The sequence below is a fragment of the Octopus bimaculoides genome, chromosome 6 (genome assembly GCF_046866305.1).
Source record: "Octopus bimaculoides isolate indiv1 chromosome 6, ASM4686630v1, whole genome shotgun sequence".
NCBI lineage: Eukaryota > Metazoa > Mollusca > Cephalopoda > Octopoda > Octopodidae > Octopus > Octopus bimaculoides.
The window spans coordinates 139,941-164,399 of record NC_142933.1 but is presented as its reverse complement, the minus strand read 5'-3'; the positions used below and the strand labels follow the sequence as shown (position 1 = coordinate 164,399).

General features: G+C 35.4%; 1 protein-coding gene across 13 annotated transcripts in view; it reads left to right on the top strand.

The window, feature by feature from the left end:
* LOC106872207 (phosphatidylinositol 4-kinase alpha) overlaps positions 1–24,459 on the top strand; it is a 134,454-nt gene that overhangs the window by 92,848 nt on the left and 17,147 nt on the right. For 3 of the 13 annotated variants that reach the window (XM_089353314.1, XM_089353313.1, XM_089353311.1), the window contains 5 exons: positions 9,289–9,429; positions 16,700–16,810; positions 20,153–20,232; positions 21,257–21,438; positions 24,064–24,196. In XM_089353314.1, coding sequence (XP_089209440.1) covers positions 9,289–9,429; positions 16,700–16,810; positions 20,153–20,232; positions 21,257–21,438; positions 24,064–24,196 — 647 coding nt within the window. Of the gene's footprint in view, positions 1–9,288; positions 9,430–16,699; positions 16,811–20,149; positions 20,233–21,256; positions 21,439–24,063; positions 24,197–24,459 lie in introns of all 13 variants that reach the window. The other 10 variants (XM_089353319.1, XM_089353317.1, XM_089353315.1 and 7 more) reach the window with 4 other exon arrangements.

Here is a 24,459-nt window from a genome sequence, read left to right as displayed (position 1 = left end):
TATTTGACTCAATATTATCTTTGCATGTTTTTAATCTTTTCTGATTGATATGATTCTGCCAATTATATATGTTTTGTTTCCAATAATCAACAGTTGGATGTCCACATATCTATTTACTTATTCAGCTTATTAAGCCTCAGTCATACTTTGTAACTGTTGCTGTCTTTTGACTCATGAATCTTTCTTACACGTCTGTGCATGTCAATGTGATGAGTGTTTCGCGATGACTCTCATTAACTCTCATTAAGTAATCTTGAGTTTGAAGGATTGAGCGTGTACAAACTAATTAATCAGCTATGCATACAAACTAATTAATTAGCTGTGCATTGGACATTGGTCAAGGCATGTGAAGGAGTGAGATGGCAGTTTTGATGGAATGAGAATTAGTGACAATTGTTTTGCATTAAACTGAGAATCTAGGAAATGGTAAGCTAAGAAAACCCAAATGAAGATAATTGGTAATATAGACAATGAACAACTATAAAAGAAATAGCAAATGCAGAAGATATTCCCAACAAATGGTGACAAGGAAAATGGTTGTAGGATCCATGAATGAAATTATCCAAACTCTTTCATAATTTCTTAATCATTTACAGTAATTGTCTCTTGATATGCAAAAATATTATTTCTTGGGTACTTTTCAAAATTTCAATTTGAATTCTAGACCAGTTCTCAGTTTGAATTCTAGGTTACCAGTTCTGTGATTACTAATCTTTTTTCTTTGAAATTTAATTATATTTTCTTCATTTACTTTTATCATGGATATTATTATTAAATATACTATCACTATCATAAATAACTGTTACCCTGATTGGTTGACCCAATATTTTCAATTGTAAAACCAATTCCATCCAGTTAACAAAAGACTCATTTCCCTGCAATTAATAGATATGTGCATGTTCCTGCTGGATTACTTGTCTCCATACATTACTACTAAATATTGTCTTACTGTTTCAACAAACACAGAATTTGCAAAATTCCTTGCCTCTTTTCATCAAGAGGTTTACGTGTCATCCAGTTTCTGCCATAAAACTGCTATTCCTTCCCCATGAATCCTTCAAGATTCTTGAAAACAATTTATTCATTCTTAGATGTCCTTCAGTCAAATAAAACTAATATATTTAGCTAATGTCTTCAATTGGTTCCAGCAATACCTAAGATCACTTTACATTGGAAACTTTAGATTTTCTCATGGAATTTTTAAACAAGAACTGGAGATTCTTTTCACTGGTGTTATCTCTTTATTACAGATCCTTAGAAGGACATAGATTCTACTTTCTGTTAATACTTTGTGTAAGATTACTCCTTTTATTTGGCCATATTTCTTATGAAGTATATTTCTGATGCAGTCATCTGTGTACCATACTTAATGTATATACACCATTGAAAGATATGAAGCTGTGGTTTTTGTTTGAGAGAAAATCTCTTTATAGATATGTTGTGTTAAAAACACACTGACAAAAACCATAGCAATCATGCCTTTCAGTGGTGTATATATATTTAGTATGATGTACAGATGGCTGTTTTAATTTAATGCTGTTTCTATTGTGTACATCAACACTTCTAATGTCTTTCAATTAATTTGGAACAAAACAAAAATTTGGTGGGGATATTTAGGAAAATGACTTTGGCATTCTTAAGAAACACCAATTCACAAAAGGTTCTAACATAAAAGTATGTTGGAAGATTTCAATTTAGATATGATTTTGTATCAGAGAACCAGAGGCAGTTTAGGTGAGTTGGCATTGAAAGAGTTAAATGTGCTTCTTTCATATATTGCATCAAGGTGAGATGTGAAAGTTTGACAGTAAAACAGGTGAAACAACTTGTTGCAAACTCGTTAGATTTTACCTCTGAGAAGCTGTCATTTCGCTGCCATAGCAATATATTATTAATGTAGGTTGTTTTATTTGTACACGTTTTTGTTATTAAAGGCCATAAGTCCTAACTTGACATAATTATGAACATTATCTCATAAGGTGACCTCATCTCAACCTCCTGTCACTCAAAGACAGGAAGAATAAATTCTAATCTGCAGAATACTCCACTTGTTCATTGCAACATTTGTGACTGCAGTCTGTTATGATGATGGTGATGATAATAGTGATGATTTCAAATTTTGGCAGAGGGCCAGCAGTTTTTGTGGGAGATGGAAAGTTGATTACATCCATTCTAGTGATCAATTGTTACTTTTATTGGACCCAAAAGGATGAAAGGTAAAGTTAGCCAAGGTGGAATTTGAACTCAGAATGTAAAGACTTGGAAGAAATGCCATTAAACATTTTGTCTGATATGCTAACAATTCTGCCAGATCCCTGCCATAATCATCATCATCATTGGCATCATTATTTAACATCCATTGTCCATGCTGGCATGGGTTGGACGGTTTGACCAGGGCTGGTAAGCTAAGGGGCTGCACCAAACTCCAGTCTGATTTGGCAAGGTTTCTACAGCTAGATGCCCTTCCTAATGCCAACCACTCCAAGAGTGTCATGGGTGCTTTTTATGTGCCACCAGCATGGGTTCCAGTTGTGTGCCACCAGTATCTGCTAAGACTACAATTTTACTTGGCTTGATGGGTCTTCTCAGGCATGGCATATTTATAAAGGGCTTGGTCACTAGTTATTGCCTCCATGAGGCCCAGCGTTTGAAGATCATGCTTCATTACCTCTATGACAGTTTCAAATTTTTGGCACAAGGCCAACAATTTTAGGAGTTGGGGTAAGTTGATTACATCAACCCCAGTGTTCAACTGGTACTTTATTGACCCTGAATGGATGAAAGGCAAAATCGGCCTTGACAGAATTTGAACTCAAACGTAAATCCAAATGAAATGCCACTAACCATTTTGCCCAGCATGCTTACAATTCTGCTAGTTCACTGCTGTAAAAATAATAATAATAATAATAATAATAACGATAACTAAGTCATGTGCTATTTATCTTGATACAAGGTCACCGTGTTGCACACACACAGTTGGGGAGCATGTGCCTGGTGTATCCTTATCAGATGGGTAGTCATGGTGAGTGTATGGGGCTTCATATAATTGTATGCTGCTGTCACTTTGATGGTGTGTCCAGCTCTCTCATTCAATAATAATAATAATATGATGATGATAAATATAATAATAATGATTCGTAAGATAGGGAGAGATCTATTTGATATTATTAGGTTGAAGTAAAGCTAGTTACATCAATGCCAGTTGTCAACAGAGGCTTATTTTATCAACTCTGTTAAAATGAAATTTGAAATCCCATTAAGGTGAGACTAGAACTAAGAATATAAAGTTCCTTGACTAAATTCTGCAAAACATTTTGTCCATCATTCTACCAATTCTGTCAGTAATTATAATTATTATTCTTATAACAGTAACAGGTAAGTATAAATAAGATGTTCCATGTGAATTATCAATATATTTCTGTCTTTTCATATGAACATAGTTGAGTGTTGCTTAAATATTTATTCCTCGTTTAATCTCTTCTAATTTTTGTCAGCTTATTGCATTCTTTACAGTGGCATTCCTTCATTTAATTTCTGTCCTCAGCAACAGTTGCCATCGTCAGATGTATACAGATTGCTTAATGATTCAAGAATTTAAAAACTAACAATCATATCTTTTCATTGATATGTACTGTGTCTCTTGGATGTTGTATTTCTAATAAATCATTTTGATATTTTAAGTTATCAGGGGACATTCCTATAGTATCCCTTCTCTCTGCCATTCTACAGCTTACTCCCTATGTAACAGTATCCTTTATCATCTACGAAAATTACTTTCTGGGAAATACTGTTTTATGTGAACTGTCATTTTATAAGTGTTTGTTTATTGTTGTTTTTGCTTACTTTTTATTGTTTTATGTTGTAGAATTTTCATTTAATGCGTTGTTGAAAACTTCCAGTCCTTTCGTTAGGATAAAAGTTATGATAGACTCTTATGTTGAGAATCTGACAGAATTCAGAGCTGTTACTCTTGCAAAATGATTCTACCATGGAATAATGGTGTTACCTGTCAGATCTGCCCAAATTGAGCAACATTATGATGAAAAGTATTCCACTCATGACAATTTTAACATTTTGTACAGCTAGGATATTACTTTCTGATGTGCCCTTTTCTTGAGATGGCAGTGTGGTTGCTATTTCCTGGTTTAGTGACCTTGTAGCGCTCCCTAATCGGAATAAGGTTTTAAAATTTACATAAAGTACTGCTGTAACGTAAAAAGCTCCCAGTATAGTCTGTAAAGTGGTTGGTGTTAGGAAGGGCAGCCAGCTGTCAAAACCTTGTCAAAATAGACAATTGGAGCCTGGTGCAGCTCTCTGGTTTGTCAGCTCCTGTCAAACTGCCCAACCCATGCCAGCATGGAAAATAGATGTTAAATTATGATGAGGGTGATGATGAGTGCAGCTAATAATTACAGGAACTGCAAATAGATAAGAAGTGCTTAGAAAGGACAAGTGTAAACCTGTAACCTTAATAAATACATGAATGGTTGGTTTATGAGTATCATACTTTGATAAATGAAAGCCTTCAAAGTGTGGATCTAGAGCGTGCTGGAATTGAGTAAATAACAAATAATACTTCTATGAAATTCTATATTAGCTGAGATGAGATTACAGAGAAAATACCTAGATACAGTTCTATATTCAAGAGATGAGGAATTATGTGCATTATTTACATTATTTACATTCAACAGATATTTGTCTTCATCTTATTTGTTGGTAACACATTTCGGCTGACATACCCTCCAGCCTTCTTCAGGTGTCTTGGGGAAATTTCGAACCTGGGTTCTCATTCCTAAAGTATTTTTCGATATTATTATTATTATTCAGGTCACTGCTTGGAATCGAACTTGGAATCTTGGGGTTAGTAGCCCGCGTTCTTAACCACTACGCCCACGGGTATATGGTGCAGTGATTAAGAGTGTGGTCTACTAACCCCAAGATTCCAAGTTCGATTCCAAGTAGTGATCTGAACAATAATAATAATAATAATAATAATAACATTGAAAAATACCTTAGGAATGAGAACCCAGGTTCGAAATTTCCCCAAGACACCTGATGAAGGCTGGAGGGTTATATCAGCCGAAACGTTGTGTTAACAACAAACAAGATGAGGACAAATATCTATCTAATGTAAATAATGTAAATACCTAGATCTTCAAAATATTGGAATTGGACTAGACATTAACATTTTGATAGCAACCTGTAAGAGACTGATTTTGCTTGTATGATACAAACTTACTGTTTTAAAGAGATCTAAATTAAAAACCACCCATCAAAATTTCATATTAGTTTGTGTTTCAAACACTAGTTTAATAATGACAAAGTTCTTTTACTCTATTTTTCATCATTTTCATAATAAATTGAAACAAAAGCAGTGCATTTCAACAGAAATACAGTAATAAAAGGGTTAACATATAAGGCTACAAGAAAATAGTTAACCCTGTAAAATCCACTTTGCAGTATACACAAGAGTAATTGCCAGAGCTTTGACATCCTCATACTCATTCACAGCTACACGTAGAACGATATGAACACTCTAAGTTTTAGTATGTCTGATTCCTCAGCTAGCAACGGCAATTTGTCACCAATACCAAACGGTAGCAGTTAGATAATTACTCTTTCTGCTGCTTTATTTAGAATTGTTTTGGACATTAAATTGTAAGATTTTGGTTTTATAATTTCTTTTCTTTTCTTTTTTTTTTTTATTTCTGTTCAAACAATTAAATTCCTCTCCTGTCCATATTCTTTAGTATATTCAACAAATTCTCAGTTTTTGTAAATAAGTTAGAAACGAGATCCAGTTGTTGAGATAGAGGTTAGTGGGTCTGGTCTTTCACACAGTTACCTTCTATCACACTGCTATTTAAAGAAAATACTTCAGTCATCTAAATTAATAATAATAATAATAATAATAAAAAAACTGTATAGAATGAACATTTTTTCTAGAAATGTTTACTGTTGTTGTACAGCGGAAATTTTTTTGCTCTCATTGCAAACATTTGGCTTTAGTGTTGTGCTGCACATTGTTAAATTTTTGATTGCCTTATATTGTGAACATTTGGCCATATTGTTGTGTTGCACATTATGAATTCTTTACTGCCACATATTGTAAAACATTTAGCCTTGTTTGTGCTATGTTGTGTCTACTTTTCTCCATCAATATGTTTACAAGCGTTCTATTTGCTGTAATTATCTGTTTCTTCCAACGCCATTACCGATATCCTGCTCTGCTATATAAAACAGTATATTGACTAATTCTATCACCATGACAGGTATATTTTCTATTTTTATACTGTTACTACAAGTAGATATATTCTTACCTACTTATAATTCGTAGAGCTGTCTTGCAATCTACTTTGATTACTGGGAGCTGTTTATATTGACAAAAATGTTCCAAAGAAATCCTCTTTGGTCATTTGGATTGTTATAAAATGATTGCAAACAAGAAATACTTTTGTTCTTGTTAAAGCAGTTATTTTGGTGAAACCAAAGAACTAATTTCACTTAAGCTACAAGCTGTTAATAAAAAGAATTCATTAATTAATAGACAATTAACGCACAAAGCAGTTTTATTGCCTGATTGGTAATTACCAGATGATAATTTTCGAGAGTTTTAAATAATTATATCTGTCATAACTCTTTTATCTCTCTTTAGGACCAATATAATTATTCCCATCTGGGTGTAAAAACATGGATTATGGTGATTAATTATTGTAAAAATTGTTTAGTGTTGAGTTTGTTTGTTTAAAACTTATGTTTTGTTTCTAGCATTCAACAGAAGGGAGTGCATTGTGCAGCTTGTGGTTACTTCTTTTAAGTGACGATGCCAAACAACTCTCTCTCTTTCTAAAAGCACCCCCCCACACACACACATTAATTGGTATGGGAACAGCAGTCTCTTTCTACTAAGTATTATAGATATGTTAGTGTGCATAGAAAGTCATGTTTTATCTCTCTCTCTCATTCTTTGTGTTTAAAGTTAGACTAGAAAGAGCAGTGCCATCCACATTTTTGTAGGACCTCACAGACTGTTGGAATGATAGTAAGAAACCATGATTAACAGGTTATTGTATTGGAAGCACCACATTAAGATAAGTTCTGTCAGAATATCAATATTATATTGAATGGGCTTCACTAATGTTGCCTAGGGACAGAGGAATGGACTTCACCAAAGGCATCCAAGGATGAAATTACAGTGCTAAACTAGGCAAATGATGAGGTGTAATATATTTAATAGGCTTCCTCACAGTTTCTATCTACCAAATTTCACTCCCAGAGTTGATCCAAGATTATGGTAGCAACACTTGCTAAGGTTCTATGCAATGCAACTGAAACTCAGCCAAGTGATTAAGAAACGAACTCAATAAGAGCCATTCATAGCGATACTGATCACCATTGCTTTCAAGTTGTAAAATGATGCCAAAAGAATAGAACTAAGTGTATTTTAGGGTTTGACTTCAGAAAATGTTTTAGTCATCTTGGTTTCTTACATGACAAGTTGATGATGTATACAAATTATCTAAAGATAGTTTTACCATCATTGGGAAGTTAAATATTTGCATTGGCTCAGGGAGAATTTGAAATTGGAACCATTTAGTTTGACATGTGATAGGGCTTTTTGTATAAAGCATTTAGATTACTTAGTTTTGTAGCTACTTAAGTGTTAATGAAATCCTAATTTATATGAATTAAAATTCAAAGTTTTGTAGTCTAAACCAACATTAAAATTTGATAAATGCCTTTATTTCTTTTTTAAACTAAGCAAATATTTAATGATTTTATTATATAAAATGATTTTATTACATAAACAATGGAGCACAAATTTTAGGCCAAAAAGTACAGCGAATTGTAGTATTTAAATGGTACTTATTTTTGACCTGAGCAGGACAATACCTAAAGTGTAACTCAGCAAAGTTTGAACACAAGTGACTGGGACCCAGTGTAGCTCTGTAACTCATTGTACCTGTCAAACAGTCCAACCTAGGTCAGCATGGAAAATGGATGTTAAATGATGACGATGACAATGATTAGTTATTTCTATCATGAGCTGAAATCCATGTAAGCAAGGGTTATGGGCCATTAAATCAGGCTCAATACTGATTGGTGTTTGTTTTATCAACTCCAGAAGGATGAAAGAAAAAGTTCACCTTGGCATGATTTCAACTTGGAACATAAAAGGACAGAACCAAATATTAATGACGTTCTTTCTAACGTAGACACAAAGCCATGTTTGTTTGTTGCTGGATGTTGTCAACTAAGACGATGCCAGTACTTGATTGGTACTTATTTGATCAACATCAGATGCATGAAAAGCAATGTTGACCAGCATTAGTTTATGCTTACATACGTACATAGTTTATGCTTACATCATACATACAAGCATACATATACATATATGTGTGTGTGTATGTATTATGTGCATTAAATAAGAATATATGAACTTGTTAGGAAGCAAGATGAGTACGTTTGTTGTTAGTCAGTTCCATAGGCATAGGAGTGGCTGTGTGGTAAGTAGGTTGCTTACCAACCACATGGTTCCGAGTTCAGTCCCACTGCATGGCACCTTGGGCAAGTGTCTTCTACTTTAGACTCGGACTGACCAAAGCCTTGTGAGTGGATTTGGTAGACGGAAACTGAAAGAAGCCCGTCGTATATGTGTGTGTCTGTGTTTGTCCCCCCAACATCACTTGACAACCGATGCTGGTGTGTTTACGTCCCCGTAACTTAGCGGTTCGGCAAAAGAAACCAATAGAATAAGTACTAGGCGAGTACTTAAGGCGGTGAGTTGGCAGAATCGTTAGCAGGCCGGGCGAAATGCTTAGCAGTATTTCGTCTGCTGTTACGTTCTGAGTTTAAATTCCGCCGAGGTCGACTTTGCCTTTCATCCTTTCAGGGTCGATAAATTAAGTACCAGTAACGTACTGGGGTCGATCTAATCGACTTAATCCTTTTGTCTGTCCTTGTTTGTCCCCTATATGTTTAGTCCCTTGTGGGCAACAAAGAAATAAGAATAAGTACTAGGCATCCAAAGAATAAGTCCTGGGGTCGATTTGCTCGACTAAAGGCGGTGCTCCAGCATGGCCACAGTCAAATGACTGAAACAAGTAAAAGAGTAACAGAGAAGCAGTTTAAAGGAGAGTAACCACATTTTGTTTTTACTGTGTCAATGCTGCCCGAAATTCTTGAATGCTAGAATTACTGTTTTGTTTTTATTTATTATTTAAATTTTTCTTTTTTTTATTTTAAATTTATTTTTCTTTTTATGTTTGTTTCTTTTCCCCTTCGTAGCTGCAGATCCTAGTAATTTGAATCCCACTCAGCTGTCTGTGTCTGGCACATTTTCATCTGACCTGAAGTCATCGCAATCGTCCAGTGGATGGATGAACACCATCAATAGTGGGGTTTCAGTACATTCCAAGAGATCTACCAGTATGTAAGATTTATATCGTGTGTGTGTGTGTATATACACTTATATATATATATATATATATATATATCAATGACTGATTGTATATGAATTCTTGAAATACATTAGTGTATAAATATATATATATGTGTGTGTGTGTGTGTATGTATATATACACACACACATATATATATATATCTATATGTATTTCTTCTTTTATTGACCATGTGTTTGTGTTCACAGATTCCATCATACACACTGTTGTTGGTTAGCTTGAGGTCAATCCTGATTGAGTACACGTATAATGAAAGGTGTTCCAGCCATGACCCCCCCCTTTTTTTTAGAGGTATCAAGGACTACAATATCTGATGTGTACTTTTGAAGGAGACTTGGTTACTATTTCTATCAAGCTGAGCAATCATGAAAGGACCCTCTCATCTTGTGCGCGTGCACACATACACACACACACACACACACACACACACTGTTTTAACATATCGAGGTTTTCTTTATTATATTTTTAATCCAATTAATCTTTTCTAATAAATCTAATGTTTCTATTGATTTATTATTGTTGTTAACCTAGGACAGCCTTGGTCAAGCCAAGCCATAATGAAAGCTATTCTGACCATGACCATCCCAGCTTATTTTCAGAGATACTATATCTAGTACTACATTGTCCTATCTGTTATTATTTCTTCATTATACTACTGACTGAGGATACAGCTTAGATATATAAATCCCCTTTCATCAGATATATATATATATATATATATATATATATATATATATATGTGTGTGTGTGTGTGTGTGTATGTATGTGTATATTGATGTATGTTGGATGAAAGAGAAAAGAGTACTCAATACATGTTGTAAAGGATATGGGGTTTTTTTTTTATTGAAACTGAAACTTAGAGTTTTGATCATGACACTAGTTTCATGCCACTGCAATCTTCAAATGGTAAAAAAAAACCTCAGCCATCACCAACTCACCCTAAATAAATAAATTACCTACCTTTCCACTTACATTTGCAAGAAATACAAACATCATATCGCAAGAATAACATGAAAGACTATTGAAGAAGCCCAAAAACACCACCCAATCAATAAATACAAAACGTTAATGGATAAACACAAGTACTAGACCCCCCCACACACACACACACATATAATATAATGATATAATATACCAGCATTGAGTTGTAACAGTTCTTGCCTGAAGATTGCAATAGCATGAAACTCTAGTTGCAAGACTAACTCTCAGTTTCAGTTTAAATTAAAATGAACCATGTGTGTGTGTATGTATATATATATATATATATATATATATATATATATATATATGTTCATGTAAAGTCATATTTAATGCATTTGGGTGTATTCAGATGTGTTAAGACCTTTCACTGTGGATATTATCCCAGGAGAATATTCTCCACTGGGACATGTGAAAACACTTTTTTTTTAGGGGTTTGGGTGAAGACTGTGAATGATGTTATTGGTTTGTGGTGTACAAGCATTTCTGTGTTGTTCTGTTTAGTCACCTATGAAAACCACATTTGTCATTCACAGCCTGAATAAGAACGGAATTATTCTTGTTAAAATGGAATGTCTGTTGTTGTGTGCACAACTTGGTCAAGCCAGAATTAAATATTGCTGCACAAAGCAATGTCGAATAAAAAATAAAACCTTTTGTTGTAGAGATTATCTCAGGAGATAATTCCCTGCATTGACATATGTAAAAATAGATTTGATATGAAAAAAAATCATGTCTGAATACACTCAAACATGTTAAGTATCTTTACACAAATATTTTCTCCAGTTAAGAAATAAATTTGTGTATTTAAGAAACCAGTTTCTTAACCAGACCCATCCTCATCCACATTTATTCCATGTTTGTAAAAACAATTCCATGGTACCCCAAAGATTATGGTACTCTGATTTATCAGCAGTGTGAGTTCAGTATTGCAACTCTCTCCTTGAAGATACTGCTTCCTATGTTTTTGTGATTATTTATTCTCTTTACGACTTTGCTGCTAAGAATTGTGCACCTTGTTTTGGCTTTCCAGCTTTCTGAATAAATTTATGACAATTGAAAGATAATATCAAAATTAGAGTATAAAGTTTTGAAATGGAAATTAGATTAAATTAATGTTGAACAGGAACACTAGTGTTGCTGTCTTCTTTTTTATGTTAATCTTGCAATACTAATATTTTATGTTTCAGATAAGTAGGCAGGATACACATACAAACCTGTACCTTCATGCATACACTCATGCAGGTTTGTGTGTGTACACATACACACACACACATTTGTCTGTCTGTCTATATTTTTATTTCGGTTGAGTTAGTCTCTTATTACACTGTTGTGTTGTCTGTGCATTCACAGGATCATCAGGCAAGTTATGGTTGTCATAACTTGCCTGATATATTGTGTGCTACACAACATTTTCAGATAATTTTAAATGTATGCTATAATAATTTTAATAAACCCACAATTTTAATCTCGCTGTGAAAAGTAAACTTGTTACACCACATGTTTTATCTCTCAGGAGGCACAAAATATGGGATTGGTCTGACTGGTTTCTAGTCTTGTTAGGTGTTTATCAGAAAAAGAATATTTTGTATCTATAGATTAGTAACTTATTCTTTATAGAATATATAAACTACAACACAGCTACAATAGTCAGTATAATTAGCATAATGGTGTGTTTAGAGATGATGTGATGTCATTCATTCATTCATTGTCTACACCACAGTATTTTTAGATATGTTGGAATATAAAGGTGTCTTTTACTTGTTTTAGTCATAAGACTGTGGCCATGCTGGGGTACTGTTCTGAAAAAAAATTTCAGTTGAATCAACCCCAGTACTTTTTTTAAACCTGGTACTCACTCTATTGGTTTTCTTTTGCTGAACTGCTATGTCACAGGGACATAAAGACATCGAAATCAAGTGTCAACTGGTGGTGGTGGGGGAGGGGGGCAAACCCAGACACAAAGATGTGTGTGTACACATGCACACACATGTATAGGCTTCTTTTAGTTTTCATCTACCAAATCCTCTCACAAGGCTTTAATCAGCCTGGGGTTATAGTAGAAGACACTTGCCCAAGGTGCCATGCAGTGGAATTGAACCCAGAATCATGTGATTGAGAAGCAAACTTCATACCACACAGCCATAAGTACACCTAGAGATATGTACAGTTTTAACCTTGCTGTGAAAATTAAATAAACTGGTTCCAACTTATTATGATCCCTAAAACAATAGGACCTAGTTAAATCATCCCATTTTTTTCTGCCCACAGGCCAACATGGCTGTGTGGTTAAGAAATCTGCTTTCCAATTATGTGGTTTTGGGTTCAATCCCACCATATGGCACTTTGGACAAGTAGCTCCTATTAAAGCTCCAGACCGACCAGGGCCATGTAAATGGATTTAGTTGAGGGAAACTGAAAGAAGTCTGTTGTGTGTATGTGTGTGTATTTCTCTTGATTTCATATGTGTTCACTAGTTATTAACAATAGACTTAACATGCAGGTGGTGGCATTTGCCTGAGTCCACTACAAAGGTATGTCTAGGCTTCTAGAGATATCTTCACATGTTATGCAATTTTTCTAAGCAAAAGACCCATTCATACAGTATTGCTTGTTTCCAGGTCTTTGTGTAAGCATGTCTAGGGTGTTTGTTGTTTGTTAGACCATGAGATTATTATCTCATTTGGAAACAGGTGATGGTCAGTATCATCAAGGGCATCTGGGCATGGCAAAATTCTAACCCCAACTTATTCTTGTCTTTTCCATGGAAGCATGGAAGACCTGTTAAAATGCCAGCACTACCACCAGTGATGAGGGGACAGATGAAATAGGATTCAATCACTTTGTTTTTTTTCACAGTGAAGCTAAAATTCTATGTTTATTAGAAGTATACATTTCAATATATATATATATATATATATATATATATATATATATATATATATATATATATATATATATATATATATATATATACACACATACATACACACACACACACACACACACACACACACACACACACACATATGTTTAAGGAAAGATTTTTTTAAAGTTATTAAACATTTAAAACAAATTTATTTATTGGGTTGACAAGAAAGTAATTTTGTTTTTCACAAATAGATAGAGTTATGATTTTTTTTGAATGACTTTTGTCAATGTTATAATTTTTTTCCTTTTGACATTTGATAGCCATTACTTTTAGCTTACTTTAGGAGCAAATTGCACGTAATTTTGTTTACAGCTGTTAATTCAGTGTCAATTTTAACTTGGAGTGCAAAAACGAACATTTTCATCAGATTTTGCTTTTATATTCTCGTAAAGGCAAGAAAGCTGCTGAAGCTCACAAAGAGATATGTGAAGTTTATGATGTTCATTGTTTAACAGAATGCAGGCGGTGAGTTGGCAGAAACGTTAGCACGCCGGGCGAAATGCTTAGCGGTATTTCGTCTGCTGTTACGTTCTGAGTTCAAATTCCGTCGAGGTCGACTTTGCCTTTTATCCTTTCGGGGTCGATAAATTAAGTACCAGTTACGCACTGGGGTCGATGTAATCGACTTAATCCCTTTGTCTGTCCTTGTTTGTCCCTTCTATGTTTAGCCCCTCCGTGGGCAATAAAGCAATAAGAATGCACTTGTCAGGGATGATTTAAAAAATCCATTCTGCAAATTTTTCACTCAGATGACCAGCGTCATCATCTACTGAAGTTGATGATGACCAAATCAAAGCCATAATTGAGTCTGATTGTCATGTAACTGTGCGAGAGAGTAGAGAGAGGTTAAATGTATTACTCACAACAACTGGAAATCACTTAAAATGTCTTGGACTCGTTAAGAAGCTCAATATTTGGGTTCCACATTAATTGAAAGAGATTCACTCAACACAATGAATCAATATTTGTGATATGCATCTCAAACGCAATGTAACTGACCTTTTTTGGAAACAAATCACCACTAGTGATGAAAAATGGATTGTCTCCAATAACATCAATCAAAAACGATCATAGTCCAAGCGTAATGAACCAGCACAAATCACATCAAAAGCTGAATTGCATCAAAAAATGGTTATGCTGTCGATTTGGTGGGATTACATAAGTATTGTGTATTTTAAGCTGCTTTCAAGGAACCAAACGATCAATTCAGATGTTTACTGTGAACAACTAATGAAACTGGCGGAAGCAATCAAAGAAAAACGGCCAGAATTGGCAAATCATAGAGGAATTGTGTTCCACCATGACAAAACTAGACCACACACATCTTTGCTAACTAGTGGAAAATTATTGGAGCTTAGTTGGGAAGTGATGTCACATCCACCATATAGCCCTGACCTTGTACCATCAGATTACCATTCATTTTGAATGTTTGCAAAGTTCTTTGAATGGTAAAACTTTCAATAATGATGATGAATTGAAATTGCTTCAGTTTTTGGCTAATAAGGACCAGAAGTTCTATGAATGCAGAATCATGAAGTTGCCAGAAAGATGGCAAAAGGTTAGCAAACAAATGGAAAATATAGAATTGATCAAAGTTCATTCTTTGTATGAAAAAATATGACTCTTATTTCACACTAAAAAACTGAAATTACTTTCTTACCAACCCAATAGATTTGCGGAAGAGGTTGTGTATTGTGTGTATTTTGCATGTATTGTTTAGTTTGTGAGTAAGCACTTTCATTGTTCAACTTCTTAAACACACACGTTTTGTGCTAATGCACATAGAAACTGATTTTAGTAATGATGCTGACTATTTTTTGGATTTTGAATTCTTATAAAGTATTCTTTTGTGAAAGGGAAATATTTTAAATTTTCCATTTGCACAAATGATGTTTACTATTTGGGACATTTCTAACAGATGACTCTTTAATTTGCTGTTTACACAACTAGTAAGCTTTGTTCCGGTTTCTCCAATGTAATTTTCATTGCATTGTGGGCAGAGGTGCAATAGATGAAATTTTTTGTTTTGCAATTCATGTTTGTATTCATTTTCAGTTCATTCCCATTCTTGAAGCTTTTGGTTGTTCCTTGTTCAATTATTTCGCATGCCCAACAATGAGGGTTTCCACAATATTTCCTTCTCTGATGTGGAGACCCTCATTGAGGGACATGTGAAAGGATTGAACAAGGGACAACCAAAAGATTTAAGAATGGAAAGGAACTGAAAGTGAAGCAAACATGAATTGCAAAACAAAAAAAGTCTCATCTGCTGCATCACATGTCTACAAGGCATTGAGAGTTACATTGGAGAAACAGGAATAAAACTAACCAGTTGTGTAAACATGTGTAAACAGAGAATTAAAGATTCATCTGTTAGAAATGTCCCCTGAAGTAAATATTTAGACATTTGTGCAAATGAAAAATTTTAAATATTCATCTTTCACAAAATGAAAGATGAAAATGATCAACTATGAAAGGCAAAAGAAAAATACTTCATAAGAATTTTGAACCAGAAATAGTCAATGCCATTACTAAAAATAACTTTATACACGTTAGGCCAGAACATGTTTGGTAAGTTGAACAATGAAAGCGCTTGCACACTATATTCAAACTTCTTCCCCAAAGGTTGGTGACATTCTGTTAAATAAAAATTTGCTTTAACTGATTAATAATTTTTAAAACCTCTTTCTTTAAACGTATATATTGTGGGCTGATTTTCAAAACTTTAGTATTTATATATTGTTGTAGCAGTTGTTTGTATAGCTTTAAGAATTCTTTATAGTTGTAAATATGAAAGTGAAGTATAAATAAAATGTTCATTGGCCAGAAAGAACTGAAGCCAAGAGAATTCTGTACCTTCTTCTCGTAGGACCCAAGTCAATGGCTGTCAGAGTAAAGCTTAGTTTCATGATTAGGTGGTAAGTTAATTGCAGCTTTAAATCTTTCAGCCATTGTGGTTCCTCATATAAAAACACTATTTTCATGCTAATGGAAATGTTTATTATTTAAGATATTCGTTTCAATGTCTAATGTTATAAATTCATGATGTTTAGTGTTATTATCATCATATTTTAATATATTTTTGTGAGAGATGGTCTCCATTTACAAAAGGCTGTTATTAATGATATTTTCACAAACAATCTGTTTTCTGATATTTATCATTATTGTATTATTTGCTCTTTTCAATGACTTATCATTATTTCCATCCTGTGTTGTTTTCAGTTCCTACCTAATAATATGTGTTGCAATAATAATGTTCCATTGTTGTTGTTGTTGTTGTTGTTCGCAACAATGTTTTACACAGTTGCCATGGTTTTTTTCACCCTAGCATTGTCAGTTTCACCCACGTCCTTCCAGTCAGGCTATGATTTTTCTGATGGTTCCATGACCCGCGGCCCTGACAATGAGTTTTTTGGCAGCGCTGGGACTCTGGGTTCTGGCAAGTATTCTCTATTATCTCAGAATGCACTAGTTGCATGCAGTTCTTTGCTCTATCTTTCCATGCAGACATGAACAGCTCCGCGTTAATATCTCTGTATAGCCGCATTTACCTTTGCCTGTTGACTTGTCTCTCTCTATGGTTTTGTTACTTCTTGTTGTTGTTAGTGTAGATATGTAATGAACCTTCTCCTTTCATTTTTGCCAGTTCCTCTCCCCTTTATATGTAACAACTGTAAATTTATTTATATATGATATTTTGCGGTGTTTTTCCTTAAATTTCATGGTCTCATTCACATTAACAGCTATTATTAACTTTGTAAGAAAGTTCACTGTTTCTGTCTTTTCACTAAAACTTCATCTCAATTCAACCGGTCAACTGAGCAGCTGCAATGCCATAATCTAACTTCCAATAATGAGTTTCACCATATTCCTTCAATAAATTAATGAAGTCACCTACTTAAATTCATCATTGATGTTTTATTTGTCTCGACATCATTTAAATTCCTTAACATTCATTGTATACCATTCTTCAAGTATTATTTTAGCCAAAGATGAATTGAATAGAAAACAAAATCTAATTTCTTTTTTAGCCTTAAAATGATATTTTCCAAGCTGAACTTTTAACATCTCAAACATTAGTAATTAGAAAAATATATCTTCTCTAAATTCCAATTTCTTGATTAAAGTTTTTGTCCTGCAATTAGATTAAATTATAGCATTAGTAATATAAGCTTAAAATTTAACAAAATACCCAAGATCTAGACTAGTTTTAAGTAGTAGTATTTTTGTGGCACTCCAGCTCTTTCTCTCTCTCCAACACTGCCACCAAATGAAGGTAAATGGTACACCAGGGAATCAATAACTAAAAGACCCAATTTCTATTCTACGATGTTGTATTCCTAATCATACATTGTCCACATTAAACCGGTTGTTTGTTTTTTTTCCATGCTTGTTATTTAACTTGCACTTCACTCACTTCCAAACCTGTTCTGTTTTACATCTCAGATGTAAACTTATTATTCTAATATATCAATCTCTGAATCTGGAAGATTAAAATATTTTGTAAGATTTCATTTTTGTACTGTTTTTGTAAACAAGAAAATCATTGCTTGTTTATCATTTCTTTCCAGTAAGATCTACATTGAAATATCATTTTATCATATATACATACATACATTATATATATATATATATATATATATATAATATTTGATATAATTTATTATTATCATAATTATTCCTAAGGCAGTGAGCTGGCAGAATTGTTACCATGCCTTTCATCCCTTTGGAGGCCAATGAAATAAGTACCAGTCATGCACTGGGGTCGATGAAATCGACTTACCCCACCCCTCCCAAAATTTCAGGTCTTGTGCCTGGAGGAGAAAGGGTTATTGCTAACCCCTATCTCTGAGTGGTTGTTGTTGCTGTGTTTGTATTTCCCCATTAAACGCTGTGAATGTGTTTCTCTTGAATTCCGTTTGTTGCATGAAGTTTAATTTTTGGATAAAAAAAAAAAAGAATTTCTCCAAATAATCTCTCTCTCTTGGAAGAATTGTAGAAATATATAACAAATCTGAAGTTAGAAAATTACTATTTTTTTAAATCTCACAATGTGAGATATTCAGCAACAGTACTTTGTAGTAAAGATTGTTTGCCAACATAACATGGCAGTCCTGGTTTAGGACGAATGTTGCTGTAATTTAGCCCCAGGAGACATCGTCTCCAGCTGGCTATACAACACGATCTGTGTCCTTATATTTTCGAACATATAAGGACACAGATCATGTCGTATAGCCAGCTGGAGACAATGTCTCTTGGGGCTAAATTACAGCAACATTCGTCCTAAACCAGGACTGCCATGTTATGTTGGCAAACAATCTTTACTACAAATCTGAAGTTATTCTGCAATTCTTATTTAAGCTGGACATTTTCTATACTAACATGTTGTGCCAAGACCTATAAATAACTTCATTTTTGGGTTTTTACTAACAATGGAATAATGGTGAAATATGTTATAGTGTTGATGCCTTATTGAAATAATATAATGAGCAATGTTTTGAAAAAAAAAAACTACAATGTGGATTTGAGTGTGTTTTCTGTAAGATATGAAAACTCTTAGGTGTATAATGTATTATATATATGTATGTATATGTACTGTATACATACTAGCAGAAACACTGCTCTTTGGGTGGTTTTCTTGAACAGTTCTAATGTGGAAATTAATATTATAGTATGTATATTTTTGTGTCTAACTGAATGAAATTTGAAATATAAAATTTCTATGTAATGTTGATAAATATATATGGTGTAAACATTTTCACAAATATTCTCAAAGTATCTCAAAGAAAACTTTGTAATCACTTATTTTTAATGAAAATAATTAAACAAAGGCAATAGAGAGTGAACAAGCGAGAGAGAGAGAGAGAGAGAGAGAGAGTGAGTTGCAAAGAGAGAAACTGAAAGTAACTGTATGCAAGGGAAAGAAGAAAAGTATTAAATGAAATAAAAGGGAAGGAATACTGTGTGTGTGTGTGTGTGTGTGAGTGAGAGTGAGAGAGAGAGAGAGAGAGAGAGAAGAATCAAACACCAAATGAAGAAAGTTAATGAAAGAAAAAGAAGGATGAGGATAAGAGTGAGAGAGATTGTTGTAAGGATATAGATGAAGAGAGGCTGGAAAGAAAGAGAGCGTTGCTAGGAAACAGAAGAAGGAAAGATATAGAAATTTAAGATGTTAAAAATCATATGTTGCAATGAATAAAAATGTTTTTTCTGATCAGTATGTACATGAAATCTTCAATAATAAAAGATCTTTAAAAATTACATTTTGATAAAAAAAATATATTATAATTGTAATTGCTAAGAATTTTCTAAACAATGAAGACTTTAATTATTGCTTTCTTTTTGTAAAAAGTTACATAATCACAACTAATTAATAAGAAGCTTTCTTTATTATATTATAGCTATGTATGAACATATATTACTTATATATGTGTACATGTATTATACATGTATGCATATATATTATATACATGTGTGTATGTAACACACACACACACACACACACACACACACACACACACACACACACACACACACACACACACACACACACACACATATATATATACACACACATATGTATTTTGTGTGAGTGTTAATAAAAAAGAAATACACACAGATTCTTTTTCACAGGTCGTACTCTGTCAATGAATTTTCTTAGACTAAGTTTACCTCTAAGATGACATACCATTCTGTACTGAGTATGTTCCTAAAATGATTGTGTATAGATTAACAGTGACATTTTGAAACTATTGTTTGTTTTTTCAAAAAATTAAACCAGGTACAAGAAAGTTTAATACAGCTGGGGACCACTTTGTCAAGGACTACATGAGGAAAAGAAATCTGATTCTGTCTTTAATGGTATGTGCAGAACAATTATTACTAAATTTCTGTGCAGGATATGCATTAACATATTTATGTGTAGTACATATATTAACATAATTAGGTACACACTCTTACATTAACATATTTAGTTGTTACAATGACTTTCTCAGCCTACAGTCTTAGGAACACAAAAGTGTCTGTGTGTCACAGAAATTTAATTCAGTTACTTGGTTTCAAATTTGATTCCATTTTCTGGCACCTTAGGCAAGTATCTTCTTTCTTCCATACTCTTGATTTTTTCAGAAGCTTTGTGAATATGATTAGCCCTTTCGTTACCAACCTGGCTGAAACCACTTCTGGCTCTGTAGTACAAATGTCTTGTTTTCAAAAGTTCTGAATTAAAATCTTCCACCAAACCTCAGAGACTCTACATGGTTGTTTGATACAGTCTGTTATCTTGTTTCAGTCAGTAAGACTGTGGCCATGCTGGGGCACCACCTTGGAGAGATTTAATCAATTGACGCCATTACTTATTTTTTTTTAAGCTAGTACTTATTCTGTTCATCTCTCTTGCTGAACTGCTAAATTATAAAATATGGGGATGTAAACAAACCAACACCAGTTGTCAAGTGGTGGTGGGGACAAATACACACACATACACACACACACATATGACGAGCTTCTTTCAGTTTCTGTTTCCCAAATCCACTCAGGTCAACCTGAGGCTATAGTAGAAGACACTTGTCCAAGGTGCCATGCAGTGGGACTGAACTCAGAATCCTGTGGTTGAGAGGCAAGCTTCTTAACACACAGCCACACTCTCTCAAATCATATCCTGCCATCTTAAAATGTAGAAACAGTGTGAATGAAAAGACAGGCTAGTTACAGATAGAATGCATTCGAACATAGATCTGCCCATTCAAGGACGACCTTGGGCTAAGCTTTCACCATCAGTAACTTTTAAACATTTTTATCAGGTCCCTGTTTGGTAAGAAAACGTTTGAAGTTGTTGTAGCTTGAATGCATTTGCTTTCATTTGTGTCTCATGTTCTGCTGACAGGCAAATGCTATTGATGCCTTTATAACCTGGCACAATCCACTTGAACTGATGGAACAAAGGATACCTGGTGAAGAGACCATTACAACATGGCGGAATCAGATAATGACAGAGAAGCATTACAGAGAAACTGCTCGACTGGCTTGGGATATCTCCCCAATTCTTGGTGTCTATTTACCCAACAGGTCAGTTGGTTCTTTTGTTAAATTTTTTATTTTATTCTCTTCTATCTAGCTTGTTGGTTAAGCCAGATAAGGTTCTCAACATTCTGTAAACATTTGTTTGAAAACAATAGTATTCTATATTGTGTGCTTGTAAAGGTCTGGGAATTGGTACACTGCTACTAAATCACTTTTTCTTTATTAGATATTAACATTTCTTGCCATGCCTTGGTAAAATTAAGCTATAAATAAAACATTCTCTTTGTTAGCAACTGAAGAAAATAAAACGTGTATGTGAGTGTGTGTATATGTAAACGCTTTAACCCTTTCGATACCAATCCGGCTGAAACCGCCTCTGGCTCTGTAGTACAAATATCTTGTTTTCATAAGTTTTGATTTATAATCTTCCACTAAACCTTAGTCACAATTTATGTTCTTACATTAGTTGAATGATAACTAAGTTATTTTACTAAATTCTTTGTTATATTTAAAATTGAAAGAAATTCAGAGCATCTCAAAATAATTACGGTGACAGTGAGATGGGGTGTGTAGGTGGAACACCCCGGTTGGAGGCTAGCAGAGAACTGTGATACAATGGCACAGGGCCAAGAAGACAGGATTGGGGAGTGGGAGTTAAGCATCGTGCATGAAGTGGAAATGTTAAGAAGAGAAGAGATGTAGTTTGGTTTGCTGTGGTAGAGTGTGTGAGAAGTTTTGTTATGTCTGGGTGAGACACACACCACTTCGAGAACTCAGTTTCACTGACGTAGGTGGGTCTTCTCAAGAACTTCATATCGCCAGACATCTTGTCCATTGTCATTTCCTCCATGAGGCGCAACATCCTGAGATCAGTCCTTACCACTTCATCCCATATCATCATCATCATCATCATCGTTTAACGTCCGCCTTCCATGCTAGCATGGGTTGGACGATTTGACTGAGGACTGGTGAAACTGGATGGCAACACCAGGCTCCAATCTAATTTGGCAGAGTTTCTACAGCTGGATGCCCTTCCTAACGCCAACCACTCAGAGAGTGTAGTGGGTGCTTTTACGTGTCACCCGCACGAAAATGGCCACGCTCGAAATGGTGTCTTTTATGTGCCACCCGCACAAGAGCCAGTCCAGGGGCACCGGCAACGATCTCGCTCGAAAAACCTCATGTGTCGCCCGCACATGAGCCAGTCCAGGGGCACTGGCAACGATCCCGCTCGAAAGATTTCATGTGTCGCCCGCACATGAGCCAGTCCAGGGGCACTGGCAATGATCCCGCTCGAAAGACCCCATGTGTCACCCGCAAGCCGGCCCAGGGGCACCGGCAATGATCTCGCTCGAAAGATTTCATGTGTCGCCCGCACATGAGCCAGTCCAGGGGCACTGGCATCGATCACGCTCGAAAGATTTCATGTGTCTCCCGCACATGAGCCAGTCTATGGGCACTGGCAACGATCCCGCTCGAAACATTTCATGTGTCACCCGCACAAGGGCCAGTCCAGGGGAACTGGCAACGATGTCGCTCGAAAGATATCATGTGTCGCCCGCACATGAGCCAGTCCAGGGGCACTGGCAACAATCCCGCTTGAACGATTTCATGTGTCACCCGCACATGAGCCAGTCCAGGGGCACCGGCAACGATCTCGCTTGAAAAACCTCCTGTGTCACTCGCACAAGAGCCAGTCCATGGGCACTGGCAACGATCTCGCACGAAAGATATCATGTGTCGCCTGCACATGAGCCAGTCCAGGGGCACTGGCAATGATCCCGCTCGAAACATTTCATGTGTCGCCTGCACATGAGCCAGTCCAGGGGCACTGGCAACGATCCCGCTCGAAAGATTTCATGTGTCACCCGCACATGAGCCAGTCCGGGGGCACTGGCAAACGATCCCGCTCGAAACATTTCATGTGTCACCCGCACAAGAGCCAGTCCAGGGGCACTGGCAACGAACTCGCTCGAAAGATATCATGTGTCACCCGCACATGAGCCAGTCCAGGGGCACTGGCAACGATCCCGCTCGAAAGATTTCATGTGTCACCCGCACATGAGCCAGTCTAGGGGCACTGGCAGCGATCTCGCTCGAAAAAACCTCATGTGTCACCCGCACAAGAGCCAGTCCAGGGGCACTGGCAACGATCTCGCACGAAAGATATCATGTGTCGCCCGCACATGAGCCAGTCCAGGGGCACTTGAAAGATATCATATGTATATATATATATATATATATACATATATATATATCATCACCATCATCATCATCATCATCGTTTAACGTCCGCTTTCCTTGCTAGCATGGGTTGGACGATTTGACTGAGGACTGGTGAAACCGGATGGCAACACCAGGCTCCAGTCTAATTTGGCAGAGTTTCTACAGCTGGATGCCCTTCCTAACGCCAACCACTCAGAGAGTGTAGTGGGTGCTTTTACGTGTCACCCGCACGAAAACAGCCACGCTCGAAATGGTGTCTTTTATGTGCCACCCGCACAAGAGCCAGTCCAGGGGCACTGGCAACGATCTCGCTCGAAAGGCAACAACTCAAATAACCTCATTTCCTATGCAGGTGTGTGTTTGTATTAATGCGTTGGTGATAGATTAATAGATGAATAATTAATTAGTGGTCTGTATTGTAATTTCTGTTTCTTTTCTTCTCAGGTTTAAAAACTCTGAAGCCCTTGTAAAAGAGGTAACCCGCCTTGTACGACTTAACCCAATGGTGGTAAATCAAATCCCAGAAGTTATTAATTATTTAGTGACAGTCCACAGCGTTGAAGCTGATGCTCCTGAGGTCAGCCATTTGTGTTTCTTATCCCCCCCCCCCACCTCAATATATGTCTTTGGTTCATGATACAGTCTGAACATTTGTTTTTACCTTATGTAACTATAAAACACTCACCGATTTTATTAAGATAGGTTGGTCATGGCTGGAGAAACCAGTGAAAAGTAAAAAACAACAAATATTTGAATTCATTTTGGAAGATTCTTGATATGAAGAAGATAATTGATTGATTGACTAATAAATGGATTAGTCTGTCAAAGTCCTTTCATCAC